Source organism: Zalophus californianus, chromosome 17, assembly GCF_009762305.2.
Source record: "Zalophus californianus isolate mZalCal1 chromosome 17, mZalCal1.pri.v2, whole genome shotgun sequence".
Classification (NCBI taxonomy): Eukaryota; Metazoa; Chordata; class Mammalia; order Carnivora; family Otariidae; genus Zalophus; species Zalophus californianus.
In genome coordinates this window covers 46,042,736-46,056,773 of record NC_045611.1, presented here as the reverse complement: position 1 = coordinate 46,056,773, position 14,038 = coordinate 46,042,736, and the positions used below count along the sequence as shown (strand labels likewise).

Here is a 14,038-nt window from a genome sequence, read left to right as displayed (position 1 = left end):
CCTTTAGCCGGTTCACCGGAGGGCGGGGCCTCGAGCCCGGGGGCGGGGCCTAGATCTCGGGTTCCGCCCTCGCTGTCTCGCCCACTTGCCATCACCCGCTTCATTCCCGTTCTTTTCGGTTATTTTCTGCTACGGCCGTTCCCCGTCCTGCCCTGGGCCCAGGGGGCCGCGGTCTGAACTTTGGTCGGTTGGAGGAGTCGGTGAGTGGGAACCTCTGGGCGAAGGCGGGGCCAGGGCGGAGTTGGAGAAAGGGGTGAGACCTGAGTGTTGAAGACGGCTGGTAGACCAGGAGCCGGAAAAGTTTAGTAGTGAGGCCTGAAGATCTGACGCTGCCAGGGAAGAGGGCGAGACTCAAATGATCGACACAGAGACAGGGGTCGGAGGGTTAGAGGTGAGGACGAAGGGGTTAGCAAGACAAGAATACCGCGGAGGCGGGGCCAGACCTGGGGCGGGTGCTGAGGCCCGATACCGACAATCGGGGGCGGGACCAGAGAGCAGGGGCGGGGCCTGGGCCTCCGGAGCCAGGTTAGAAGACTGGGAGAGGTTTGAACTCCTTGCAGGCCTTACAGGCTCCTGAGCACAATCATCATGAGTGATGTGGCCTGAGTGACTGACAGGAAAGCGGGCAAGACCTGCGTCTTGGAGCCTAGAGACCGGGAACCTGGTCAAAGTGTAGGGATGTGCCCTGAGGGACAAGTTGGGGTAGGGTGAGGGGACAGGGACAGAACCTTAGTACACTAAGAGAATGGAGCCTAAGTGTCTGAACAGCAGCTGAATGGGGCCATGAGGAAGAAGGCATGACGGTAGTTGATTGGGGCTATGGGGAAGAACGCTCGAGCTTCGAGAGTCAGGTAACAGGAATGCGGGTAGCGACTGGTGCCTGGGTGGATCTTGGAACACAGGGGCGGGTCTGGGGTGGACCGGTAGGACCAAATACAGCCAGCCTCTTGGAGTCCCCACAGTTTTAGCAAACTGACTGGCGGAACTTTTTCTGACCACAGTCCCCGACCTCCGTCAGAAATGGGGAACATGCAGTCGGAGCCGTCCGCGGGCGGGGGCTCCCGAAAAGAGCAAGCCTCGGACCGCTCCTCTGACTCCCGCCGGACGTCCCTGGTGGAGCCCGAGGTGACCCCCTCCTCCCCAGCCATGCGCCTGGCTCGCGGGCTGGGCGTCTGGTTCCCTGGCAGCTCCGCGCCCCCGGGAATCCTGGTACCCCCGGAGCCCCAGGCCTCAACCTCGCCCCTACCCCTGACCTTACAACTGCCCTCGCCAGTGACGCCCCTTTCAGAGGAGGCGGCTGCGGCCGCGGTCTCCACACCACCCCCGCCCCCCGTGGGGACCCTGCTGCCCGCGCCGTCTAAGTGGCGAAAACCCACAGGCACTCCGGTGCCCCGGATCCGCGGTCTGCTGGAGGCGAGCCATCGCGGCCAGGGCGATCCTCCGAGCCTCCGTCCGCTGCCGCCGCCGCCCCGGCAACTAACTGGAGAGGACCCCAGCTCTATCCCGAGGGCCCCATCCCCTACTCAGCCGCCCTTGGAGCCGCGGAAGCTGCCACCACCGCCACCTTCCGACCGGCAGCCCCCGGACCACAGAATCATTCCTGCTCTGGCCACACCCGCCAGACCCCCCACAGAAAGCCAGGTCGGGTACGGCAGCGAGGGCCAGACGGCCGTTGGAGCCCGCAGAGGGGCGCCTCCCCAAGCGGGCGAGGGCGAAATGGTCCGGCCTACAGTCTCCGAGTCCGGCTTGAGTCTGCTGTGTAAAGTCACCTTCAAGTCGGGGCCCACTTTGGCCCCTCCGGCAGCCTCGAGTTCCTTAGCGGCCAAAGCCTCGCTCAGGGGCGGCGGAGGCGGAGAACTCTTCGCTGCCGCCTCGGGTTCCATCTCTTACGCTGAGGTCCTGAAGCAGGGGCCCCTGGCCCCTCGGGCCGCTCGACCCTCGGGGGAGGTCCCTCGGGGGACTCAGGAAGCAGAAGGCGGTGATGGAGACCGCGAGGGGTGTTCTGGACCCCCCTCGGCGCCTGTGTCCCACGCCAGGACCCTTCCGCCGCCACCGTACACCACCTTTCCAGGCTCGAAGCCCAAATTTGACTGGGTGAGCCCTCCCGACGGCCCCGAACGCCACTTCCGTTTCAATGGAGCCGGCGGCGGTGTCGGGGTGCCCCGACGGCGGGCGGCCGCGCTCTCAGGGCCCTGGGGCTCCCCACCGCCTCCGCCAGGGCAGACGCACCCAGCTCCCGGGCCCCGGAGGCCTGCACCGGCCCTGCTGGCGCCGCCTATGTTCATCTTCCCGGCGCCCACCAATGGCGAGCCTGTGAGCCCAGGGCCGGGAGGCCCACAGGAGGTGCCACCACCGCCGCCGCCGCCCACGCCACCACCCACGCCGCCTCCCGCGCCGCCGCCGACACCACAGCCGCCCGTGCTCCAGCTAACGCCGCTGCCAGTGGCCCGCCCTCCCACCCCACGCCCGGGCCACTTGGAGGCGGCGCCTCTGGCTCCCGCCCCGGCTCCCACTCTGCCCCTCGCCTTGGCTGCCGACCAGGCCCCGGCCCCGGCCCCGGCCCCGGCCCCGGCCCCGACCCCGGCCCCGGCCCCGGCCCCGGCCCCGGCTCCCACCATAGCGGAGCCAACGCTGCCTGCGCCCGCGCCCATCAAGGCCCGCACGCGCAGGAGCAAGGGTCCCCGCGCAGCCCGAGGCGCGTTCCGTGAGGATGGCGCACCCGGAGATGGTCCTCGTGAACGTACTGCAGCTACCGTGACGGACAGTGGTGGTGGAGCGGGTGGTGGCGGCGGGACGCCTCCAGCGGGAATGGCTAACACGGGCACCACACGCCACTGGCCGCCCTTCCAGGTGCTTAACTCTTGTCCCTGCAAGTGTTACTGCCGCCACCAGCCGCGTCATCGCCGTCTACCACGCAACGTGTCTGCCTGGTGAGGGAAGGTCGTCAGGGAGTGGGGAGGGGAGGGTATACCCCTTGAAGTCCTGAACCCGACCTTCCTGGATAGAGTCCCATTCAGCCCTTTGGAGTCCTGACCCCAGCTGACCCCTGACTCCTTCCTTGGCTGTATCTCAAACCCAGCTGAGCTCCAATCCTTCAGGACTAAGAGAAAACTTGACACCATACTGACCCCTGACCAGGGACAGGGAACACTTTGGTCCAGCCTCTTGGTATACAGATCTCCAAGCTGACTGTTGGCCCTGTGACTTTCTGGAGTCATCAGGGAGGAAAGCTGGTGCCAGTGGGACTGACCCTATTCACAGCCTTAACCCTATCCAAGGGCACCAAGAAGGACCATGTCTCAAGCTTTTCAGGGACAGGAGCGGAGATGAATGCATACCTCCAAAGAAGTTCCTGACCCCTCCCAGCCTTTGGCAACTTCTCCTGACTCTGGGTCCCAAGACTTTGGCAGCCAGAAGACACTGATGTCCCAGTCCCTGTACTGCAGAGTATATACCTGAGTCCTCAGACCCAGAGGAGATACCTTTCAGTTACACCCTCCCCCTACACACACACACACACACACACACAAATCTGGTCACCAGGGTTTATAGGACCTTGGCTCCCAAAGATTCTGAATCACTGAGAGACCCTCTGCTCTGGACTCCTTGGGGGTTCAGCAGGGATGGGCCAGGTGGGGGAGAGGGGAGTACAGGACACAGACACTATCACCAACCCTTAGCCCCCTTTCCTAAATTTAAGTGAATACAGCCCTGCCCTAGACTGCCTTTGTGATACTCATACATGGCCCCTCATAGAGATGCGCAAAGTGAAACCTAGAAGGGGAAAGGGCTTGGCCACCTGACCATGTCCTGCTGATTCTACCCTCCCTCTAGGCTGAGCACGCCCACCAACCACCTGAGTGAGCCACCCTGGGTTGCCACCATCAAGCTGGCTGGCTCGCTGGTGGCCGGGCTGGAGCACTACGACTTGCAGGCCACCCATTCCAACTGAGTGCAGTCTGCTCAGTGCCCTCTGCCTCCCACTCCTTGACAATAAAATAACCATCCAGATGTCTAGCTACCTGTCAGTCACTTGCTTAGGGTTGAAGGGATGGAATGGGCTAGGGCAGAGGCCTCCATGAAAGCACATCTTAGAAACAGTTAAGGAGACTGGACCCAGAACAGCAGTGACGGAGGTTCCAGGCATCCAGCACCGGGACTGATGGGCCCGGGGCTGAGACAGTCTCATTACCCTTGATACCATCAACCCCATTTCTGAGCCAGTCTGATTGCAAGCTGAGATGTTCAGCACAAATCCCTTTGGAAAGCAGGAGTTCTCACTCCCTTTATACAGATGTGGAAACGGACTCTGGGACTTTGTTGAAAATCCCACATCCCACAGATGGCTCAGCCAGATTTGGACTCTGCCTTAAATACCTTCTCGAGAACTTCAAGGCAGGAAACACAGGCTGGGGGTGGTTCAGAAGGTCCTAAGTTACAGCACTGGCTCAGGAAGGATGGGAACCAGGGCAAGCCCATGCCAGCGCCCACACCTATTGTTCCACAGAGGTCTCAAACTGGTAGCCCACAGACAGGTTCCATTTCGCACGTCATTGAACAAACTGGTTTAATTGCAAACATTTTAAAAATTGTGACGCGTCACCCCCTTCGCTGAAAAACTCGTGCCTTGGCCTGGCATTCCTGTGGGTCCACAGCTGGCTGCAAGCCCTCTACCTGGAACCTGGGCTCCCCTGCCACTGGGCCCCTATGATGCGCTGCCATTGGACAGCTTCAGCCATGGCCGCTGGACAGAGGCTGACCCAACAGAGGGTTATCTCAGCTCCCAAAGGGCCCCCAGACTTCTAAGTTCTCCCGAGATAAGGAACTTGTCTCCCCACCATTCCACCCGGGGAGACAAGGGCCTAGAAGAGAGAATGTCAATCCACCTTTATTGGAGGAAGCCCTGCCCTGCCACTGCTTTAAATACGGCAAGCCCGGCCCCAGCCCGGCACCGGGCAGGCTCAGACGATCATCTCCAGCTGCCGGGCATACTCGATGACCTGCTTGGCCAGTTCCGTGGAGGGGATGGTGGTATCTTCTGGCTTCTGCTGCTGGCTGGCAAAGCTGTAGTAGTTGTTGAGGCCCAGAACCCACCCTCGCTGCAGGAAGGGAAGGGTGACAGATGGGTGGGGTGATCGCACAGGCTACCCCCCACCACCCCACAGAGCCAGCACGTGCCTATGTGGGCCCTGGCTCCTGTTCCTCGCCACCCCTACTCTACCCACACAACTCTAGACCAGTAACTTCACCTCTCTGTGCCCCCGTTTCTCCGTGTTTGAGACAGGGACTCTTATCGCACATCTCTCTGGGTCTGCTATGAGGATTCAGTGAATCAACACCTCTAAAGTGCTGAGAAGTGTTTGGCCAAGTAAATGATCACTAAATATCAGCTGTCACCATAGCTCAAGTTCAATTTCACCTCTTCCAGTCTGGTCTTGACCCTCCTTGGTTACCGGGGTCCCTACACCCCATGCCCCAATGTCTCCAAGGGCACTACTCCTGCATAAACAGCCCAGGCCAAATGAGGCAAAGGCTCGCGAAGAAAAACTCTAAGGAATCCTGTTAGGGACAAGAGCTCAACAGGTACTGAGCGTCAGTGTCCATCTCCACCTCCTGCCAGGTGCTCATGCTAAGCTGAGCTCATCCCACATGTTAAATTCTAGCCCCATTCTACAGATCGGGAAACTGAAGCTCAGAGAAGTTCAGCAACCTGCCTGTGGTCACACACCTGGATTTAAACATGTGCAGTTTTGCTCCAGAGTCCCTCCAGAAAATCCTACTATGAGTGCACCCCTGGCCCCACAGCCCCTCGCCCTGCGCCCCAGCCACCTTCTTGGCGTAGTCGGTCATCTTTTTGGGTGTGTTGAAGAAGAGGATCCGGGTGGCCTCAGTGAAAAGGATTTTCTCATAGGCCTTCTCGATGCACCCAGCAATCTCATCCCTGAGGAAAGACAAGGCTCTCATTACTGAGCACAGACAACTCTTCAGGCCTTGTCCTCCCAGGCCTGACACGTGTGAGCTCTGACAGTTCAGCACTGACGGCTGGAACATGCTTCCTGCCCTGTTTCATCCAGGCTTGGAGAGGGGGAGGAGCTTGACCAGAGTTGCAAAGCCAGGGCAACAGCAGGGTCCAGATCTCTGAGACTCCTGGGCTCAAACTCTGAATCCCACTCCCAGCCATGAGGACTTCAGGCTGTCTGAAACCCAGCCTAGGATTCACACGAGGGAATCTCTTTACAGACCCCCCCCCTCCCCCCACACACAAGGATGCTATGCCCCATTTCTAGATCTGATCTTGGGAGGGTTCCTTGCCACCCGTTAAGAGGCATCGAGATCAATAATGAAGTAGAAAAACATCAAAGGATCAAGTCACTGAAAATGAAGGAGTTAGCTCCAGGGAAAAGTTAGTGACAGAGAGTGTGCACCCATTTCTGATGTATTTTATCTCTTAGACCAAGTGGCAGGTATACAGACACTCGTTAGATATTATTCCCTGTTCATTTTAGATAGCCAAATATTTCTCATTTAAAAATAACCTAAACTCACTAAGCTACCTCTCTTCACTTCCACCACAACTCTGAGCTTGGCTTTGCCATCCAAGAAATGGAAACCCATCTCAGTCTGGTACTTTGCCTCCATGAACTGGCTCTGCCACCACCTGGACCCTTTTATTCTTCAAGGGATGTGTAAATGTCATGCCCACCTGCCCATGTCATGTCACTAGTGCATGGAGCAACCCCTGAGCGGGACTTAATGGCCCCATTCTAAGGAAGAGGAAACAGAGTTCCACAGTTTAGGAGACCTGAGGTGAGGTCACATGCCTCATGGACTGGAGCACTCCTAAGCCAGGCAACTTGGGTCTTGCCTCCTGAGCGCTGTCTGGGTGCCAAGCCCAAGCCCGGATCGTATGCGCACACAGATAAGCAGCCCACAGTGAGATGTGGCCTGTTTTCCACAATCTCATGACAAGTTCCAGTTCATAGAAAAGGAGAACTGATGTGCCCAACCTCTCCAGACCTCAAGTGGCCAGAATGCGATTCAACTCAGGGCTGTCTGACTCCAGAGTCCAAGCTCTTTCTGAACCCCACAGGACCCTGCCCATCCCCCCCCACACACACCTGATAGTGTCAAGCAGGATGTCAATGAAGAAGGTATAGCTCTCAGCAGGGATGTTGCCTTTGGCCAGGAACACCTTGTTATAGCTGCCCTCCATCAGGTACTGCAGAGGCCAGGGGTGGGGAGGAAAAGAGGGTGGGGAGCAGGTAGCACAGGGGCCTATCAGCTGAGGCCTCACCACGTTCCCAGTGCCTCCATAATCCCCTCTGCTAGAACACCCTTAGTGTACAGTCACGCATTCCCCAGGCCGACTGAGCACCTTCTCTTCCAGGAAGCCCTCCCTGGTGTGTACACATACACGCACTCATGCACATTCTTTCTCCAAACTGCTCTGGGCTGATAGCTAATTATCTTATCTAGAGGGAGACAGGAGGGAGACAGAGCCGGATCCACCCCGGGCTCACGCCTCTACTCCCTTGCTTGAGTTTTGCTGCTGGCCGTAACTGCTCTCTCCCATCTTCTCATCACAGCAAAATCCTCCCAGGAGACGTCAGCTCTAGGAACTACTTCCTAACCTTCAGTACTAAAGTTCTTCCCTGACCATGCTCACCTTGTTCTAGAAATACTGTCGTCTTTACTTACCCTCAGCCACCCCAGGCATGTTTCTGCCTTGGGACCTTGGACTGGCGGCTCCCTCTCCTCAGTTCACTTCCCCCCAGATGTCCACATGGTTGGGTTCATCACCTCTTTCCAATCTTCCTCAAATCTCACCTTTTCAGCAAGGCCTTCCCTGACCACCCTACAAAAAAATTCACCCCTGCCCCGACTCTCTACCCTCCTTACCTTTGTTTTACTCCATAGTACTTAACTTCTGACAGACCACAAACCACACAGATTAATCTTTTAGTTTACTGTCTACTTCCTCATCTGAATGTCATGCCCACCAGATCCTGGATTTTAATCTGTTTTGTTTGCAGTACAGTCTGAAAACCAACCACATGGCACATGGCTGGGGCTCAACAGCTGTTGGACAAATGAGCAAATGAGTGCCTGGGCTAAAAGGTGACTCCTGCCCACTCCTCCAGGAAATCTTCCCTAATGTCTGTACCTGCACCACCCCCTTCAGATCCCCCCACCCCCTTCCCCAGCCTCACTTGCTCCAGGGACACAGGATGCTTGATGTATACATTGGTCTGGATGTCTTTGGCAGGCAGCCGCTCCAACTCTGTGTGGAACTCAGCCACCCGGTTCTGAGAGAGCAGGAAGAGGAGGTTGAGGCCCAAGAGCTGGTGCATGTAGGCTGACTCGGGGAGCTGCTCCCTGTGGACCAGGGTGGGAGAACCAACATAAGGAGGGCTTAAGTACCTACGAGCCCCCCACTCCAGGCTCCACTCCCCACTCCCTGATGACTGCCCTGTGCTGTCTCCTTGCAGAAGTATCGGGTCTTGGGTTTTAAATGAAACTGAAGCCCAGAGAGGTATGAAGAAGTCACAAGTCATATGGGTCCAAGCAGGTGACCTCACTTCAGTAAAGGGACTCAGCCTCAGTTTCCCCAGATGTAAAATGAGTACTACCACAGCGTCCATCTCATAGAAGGTAGGTCAAGTGAATAAGGGTTAAGTGAATTAAATGACTTAACCCAGGTACAGTGATCGGAACAGTACCTGACTCAAATAAATATTCTGCGTTAGCTATGATTATGATATTAAGAGTTATCACCCTTACTTTAAGAGGGAAACTGAGGCATAGGGAGGTGAAGTCATTTGCCCAAGACCACATAATCAGGAAGTGGCAAAATTAGTTTCACACTCAGGTTTGGGGGCGCCTGGGTGGCTCAGTCATTGGGTGTCTGCCTTCGGCTCAGGTCATGGTCCCAGGGTCCTGGGATCGAGCCCCGCATCGGGCTCCCTGCTCCGCGGGGAGCCTGCTTCTCCCTCTCTCACTCCCCCTGCTTGTGTTCCCTCTCTCGCTATCTCTCTCTGTCAAAAAATAAATTAAAAAATCTTTAAAAAAACAAAAACAAAAACTCAGGTTTGTCTGACTTCTGATGTCAAATTCTTAATCATTAATCCATGCAGGCACTACTGAGTTAAAAAACATTAAGTTTTATATTCAACACATATTCAGTGAATCCCTGCTCTGGGCCCAGCCTCATGCTAGGCAGTACTGGAATGCAGCCGTGACCAAGACGCCTCTGACTTTAGGAGTTCAGTGGGAGAGACTGGGCTGGGATAGGGGAGGCAGAGTCAGAGGGGTCATGGCTGATACAGCATTGGAGGCTGCAGGAAAGTCTGGTCTAGAGCCTGAGAGCTATGGAGAGTCATGACAGGTTCCAATCAGGGTATTGACATTGGGTCAAATTTTAGTGTCACAAAGATTCTACTGGCTGCCATGGGGAATGAATCCAGTACAATCCCAGGATAAGGACCTCCAGGGCAACAGCACCCCCACCCCGAAGCTCTGGGGACAGAGCTAGACAAACAAGGAGTTTCCAGGTGAATGAAGATGACCTGAGCGGCTGGAGAACCAGTGATTAAAAAAAAAAAAAAAAAGGCAACCATATAACCGCCTGCCCCCACCCAATCAGGGGCAGAACCCATCCTCACTTGTAATCGAAGTAGTAGCATTTGAGCTGGGCCATGTAGCGCTCGAAGGAGGGGATGTCCTTGCGCAGGATGCTCCACTGGGCCCCAATCTCCAGAATGTCACCTGTGGGTGACAGGGCAGGTTCTCAGGAGGTGCCTGAGTCCCTCTCCTGACCACCACTCCTGCCATTCCTCCAATCACCCTCAGCCCATCACTCCCACCTGCCCCAAAGACACTCACGGGCCAGAATGAGCTGCTGTTTGGTCAGTTTGGTCCCTGTGGTTGGCAAGAAGTTGAGCTCCAGCAGAACCAGCTGACAAGGAGAGCAGAGAAGGAAGGAAAGAAAGATGGGACCTCAAGTACAGGTTACTTACTTTTGCTAAGCCTTAGTTTTCTCACCTAGGAAACAGAACTAATCATCATCCCTGACTCAAGGCTGTTATGAGTTTTAAAGGAGTCAATCCTCAGAAAGCACTCAGAATAGGGCCTGGGCACACTGAGTGCCCATTTAGGATGACCTCATGTTACAATTAACAGCCCCACTGGGGAAACAGGAAACACCCCCCATGCCTGACTCAAGGGAATCAAGGGGATGGGGGGATGCTAGCACCTTCAGTTCTTGGCAGACCTTTTCCACAATCCATTGGGTTGGGCCCAGCTATACCTCCCATCCACCCCCAAATCCACACCTGGGAGGGAAGGGAGCTAACATCCCCCATCGTCTAGCCCACACATCACTTATCAGACACGCCCCATTCAGAGACTTAGCTCAGCCCACGATACTTGTACTCTTTCCCAAACACGCTCGGTCTGAAGCACCCTGAGCACCATTCTGGTCCTCTCCTATAAGAACATTTTTTCTAGATTCAGTCCTGTCCTCAAAACTCAGCTGCCCTACCTCTCCCCAGATGCGTCCCTAAGTCCCAGATCTCTCAGACCCTTACTTGGGTCTGGTCTAACCACACAACCCTTCGTCTCAGCCTTCTTTCATCATCCTGTCCAGTCCTCATTCCCCCTTGCTCTCGTCAAGAACCCACCATCAGAAAAACTCCAATACTGCCATCCTGCCGCTCCAGCCAGCTAGGCCTCCGAATACCAAAACTTGAACCCCTCACTTAGTTGTGCCTGAACATTTCCATCATTGCCTCCCCCACCCCCAATGTGGGGCCGTGTTTGATCCGTTCCAAACCTCTTCTTCACCCCTCTAAGCTCGCATTTTGGCAGTTCCGAATCCTTCACCCTACTGGATACCCCAACCCGTCCTGGTGTCGCCCGTGGCGGGGAACTCGGCTAGGTCCAGACCCCTCATAGCGGCCCCCGCCGAACCCTACCTTGAGACGGCCCAGCTCTTCACCGCACTTGCTAAGATTGGGGCTTTTACGGTTCCATTCGCCCTTAAGTTGCTCGTACATGCCGGCTGCGACCTGCAGGACTGCACCCGAGGCCGCCGCAGGGCCCGAGTTCGAAGTGCCCGGCGCCCCGTTCACCGCCGTGGCCGCCATCTTCCGTGATGCGGCAAACCTCCGGCCCGATTTACGGCAGCGTCGCCTACAGGCGCTCACCCGGCGGAAGTGGGGCCGGGAGGTGGAGCCCAACGCCGGGGGCGCGGCTACGGCTGCCGACCTCCGCCCGCCGCGGTTCGCGTTCAGCCGCTCTCGGGGAGGTGCCCTTGGAGTCCGGCCCTTAATGAACATGTCAGTCAGAGCTCCGCCTCTGCTGTCATTCAAGATGGTGACCGGAAGTCCCCTCCTGCCCCAACTGAAAATGGCAGCGATCGCAACGCTTCCCCGCCTCCCGTAACCAATATGGCTGCCATGGCTTCAGCTCCCGCGTTCGTGACGCTACATTTCTGTCTTCGAGGTTCCACCTTCACAGACGCTTCTTTAAGCCAAGAGGGGGCGGTAGTGGAGCTGTGCCATTATTTCCATTTTATAAACAGCCTTTGAAAGGCTGCGTAACCTTCCCAGAGACTAACCGCTGAGATTTGAACCGAGGTCTTTCTCTCTAGTCTGTCAGTGCATCCTCTACATTTTCTCCAAGCTTATAAAAATATGCACAAACTTTACAAAAATCATCCAGTCTTATGCCTTAAATACCATATATACGCGGAGGATTCCCATTGTTTTATCCCCACTCCTGATTCCTCCGTATATATCACACCTGCCTATTCAACATCTCCTCTTTTCTCAAACCCAACTCTTCTGTCTTCTGTAGAATGTCAGCTCCACAAAAGCAGGGATATTTATCGGTGTTCTTTATGTATTCCCAGCATGTGGTACACAGTCAATGAATATTTGTTGAATGAGTGAATGAATGGATATGTAAAATCACCTGTGTCTTTAAAAAGTTTTTTTTAAGTTTTTATTTCAATTCCAGTTAGTTAATAGTGTTATTTTTAAAAGTTTTAAAACAAAAACTGAATCGTGCTACACATATTTTTTAAAAAGCAAACATGTTTGGGGCGCCTGGGTGGCTCAGTCGTCAAGCGTCTGCCTTTGGCTGGGGTCATGACCCCGGGATCCTGGGATTGAGCCCCACATTGAGCCCCACATCGGGCTCCCTGTTCCGCAGGAGGCCTGCTTCTCCCTCTCCCACTGCCTGCTGGTATTCCCTCTCTCACTGTGTCTCTCAAATAAATAAATAAAATCTAGAAAAAAAAAAACGAAACATGTTTGAGAACATGTTTTCAATTCTTTTGGGTAATAAACCTAGCAATGGAAATGCTGGATATGGTAATTCTATGTTTAACTTTTTGAGGAACCAGCAAACTATTTTCCACCGCAGCTGAACCATTTTACTTTCCAACTAGCAACATAATGTGTTCCAATTTCTCCACATCGTTGCCAACACTTGTTCTATCTGTTGTTATTTAAATTAACATAGACATCCTAATAGGTATGATGAGATATATCACTATGGTTTTTTTTTAATATTTATTTATTTATTTATTTTAGAGAGAGAGACAGAGAGGTGAGAGAGGGGCAGAGGGAGAGGACAGAAAGTGTCAAGCAGACACCACCCTGAGTGCAGAGCCCTACTGGGGGCTCCATCCCATGACCCTGAGATCATGACCTGAGCCAAAACCAAGAGTCATACACTCAACTGACTGTGCCACCCAGGTGCCCCTTAAGATTTTATTTTTAAGTAGGCTCCACACCCAACATGGGGCTTGAACTTGTGACCCCGAAATCAAGAGTCACATGTGGGTAGAGTACTCTGTGGGTAGAGTACCCACTGAGCCAGCCAGGTACCCCAACTCTCACTATGGTTTTGATATGCATTTCCTTGATAACTAATGATGTTGGATATCTTTTCATGTGCCTATTGGCCATTTATATATCTTCAGAGAAACGTCCATTCAAGTCTTCTGCTCATTTTTAAAATGGGTTGTTTGTGGTATTTTTGTTGTTGAGTTGTAGAAGTTCTTTTTATTCTAGATATTAGTGTTTTTAAAAAATATTTATTTATTTGAGAGAGAAAGAGATCATGAGCGGAAGGGGCAGAGGGAGAGGGAGAGAGAATCTCAAGCAGACTCTGTTCTGAGCATGGAGCCAGACACTGAGCTCGATCTCACAACCCTGAGATCATGACCTGAGCTGAAATCAAGAGAAGCTTAACCAGCTGAACCACCTGGGCATCCCTCTAGATATGTCTTTTTTTTTTTTAAGATTTTATTTATTTGACAGAGGAACACACAGCGAGAGAGGGAACACAGCAGGGGGAGTGGGAGAGGGAGAAGCAGGCTTCCCACGGAGCAGGGAGCCCGATGCGGGGCTCGATCCCAGGACCCTGGGATCATGACCTGAGCCAAAGGCAGATGCCTAACGACTGAGCCACCCAGGTGCCCCTAGATATTAGTCTTTATCAGACATACAATTTACAAATATTTTCTCCCCTTCTATGGGTTGTCTTTTCACTCTCTTTGATTCAGAAAAGTTTTTAATTTTGGAGGGTGGGGGGATGGGTTAGTCTGGTGATGGGTATTAAAGAGGGCATATTCTGCGTGGAGCACTGGGTGTTATGCACAAACAATGAATCATGGAACCCTACATCGAGAACTAATGATGTAATGTATGGTGATTAACATAACAATAAAAAATTTTAAAAAGAAAAGTTTTTAATTTTGATGAGGTTCAATTTGTCTGCTTTTTCTTTTGTTGCGTGGACTTTTAGTATCATACTTAAGAAATCATTGCCAAATCAAAGGTCAAGATTTTCATCTGTTTTTTTTCTTTTTTTTAAAGATTTTATTTATTTATTTGACACACACACAGAGAGAGAGAGAGACAGCACAAGCAGGGGGAGTGGCAGAGGGAGAAGGAGAAGCAGGCTTCCCGCTGAGCAGGGAGCCTGATGTGGGGCTCAATCCCAGGACTCTGGGATCATGACCTGAGCC

General features: G+C 54.1%; 2 protein-coding genes across 7 annotated transcripts; one reads left to right on the top strand and one right to left on the bottom strand.

The window, feature by feature from the left end:
• On the top strand, positions 1–4,034 carry GGN (gametogenetin). Of its 6 annotated transcripts, none has more exons than XM_027618229.2 (4): positions 1–200; positions 769–851; positions 1,002–2,930; positions 3,835–4,034. In XM_027618229.2, the coding sequence occupies exons 2-4, from the start codon at positions 820–822 to the stop codon at positions 3,950–3,952; spliced, it is 2,079 nt and encodes a 692-aa protein (XP_027474030.2). In that variant the 5' UTR covers positions 1–200; positions 769–819; the 3' UTR covers positions 3,953–4,034. The 6 variants fall into 6 exon arrangements, with proteins under 6 accessions (XP_027474030.2, XP_027474033.2, XP_027474031.2 ...); XM_027618230.2 differs by lacking the exon at positions 1–200 and adding an exon at positions 207–391 and having other exon boundaries at positions 772–851; XM_027618228.2 differs by lacking the exon at positions 1–200 and adding an exon at positions 207–391.
• A 518-nt stretch (positions 4,035–4,552) lies between these two features.
• PSMD8 (proteasome 26S subunit, non-ATPase 8) lies at positions 4,553–11,351 on the bottom strand. The gene is made up of 7 exons (XM_027620127.1): positions 10,974–11,351; positions 9,883–9,955; positions 9,663–9,765; positions 8,211–8,376; positions 7,119–7,219; positions 5,830–5,941; positions 4,553–5,099 (listed from the first exon to the last, which is right to left on the bottom strand). The coding sequence occupies exons 1-7, from the start codon at positions 11,334–11,336 to the stop codon at positions 4,962–4,964; spliced, it is 1,056 nt and encodes a 351-aa protein (XP_027475928.1). The 5' UTR covers positions 11,337–11,351; the 3' UTR covers positions 4,553–4,961.
• Positions 11,352–14,038: the final 2,687 nt, after the last annotated feature.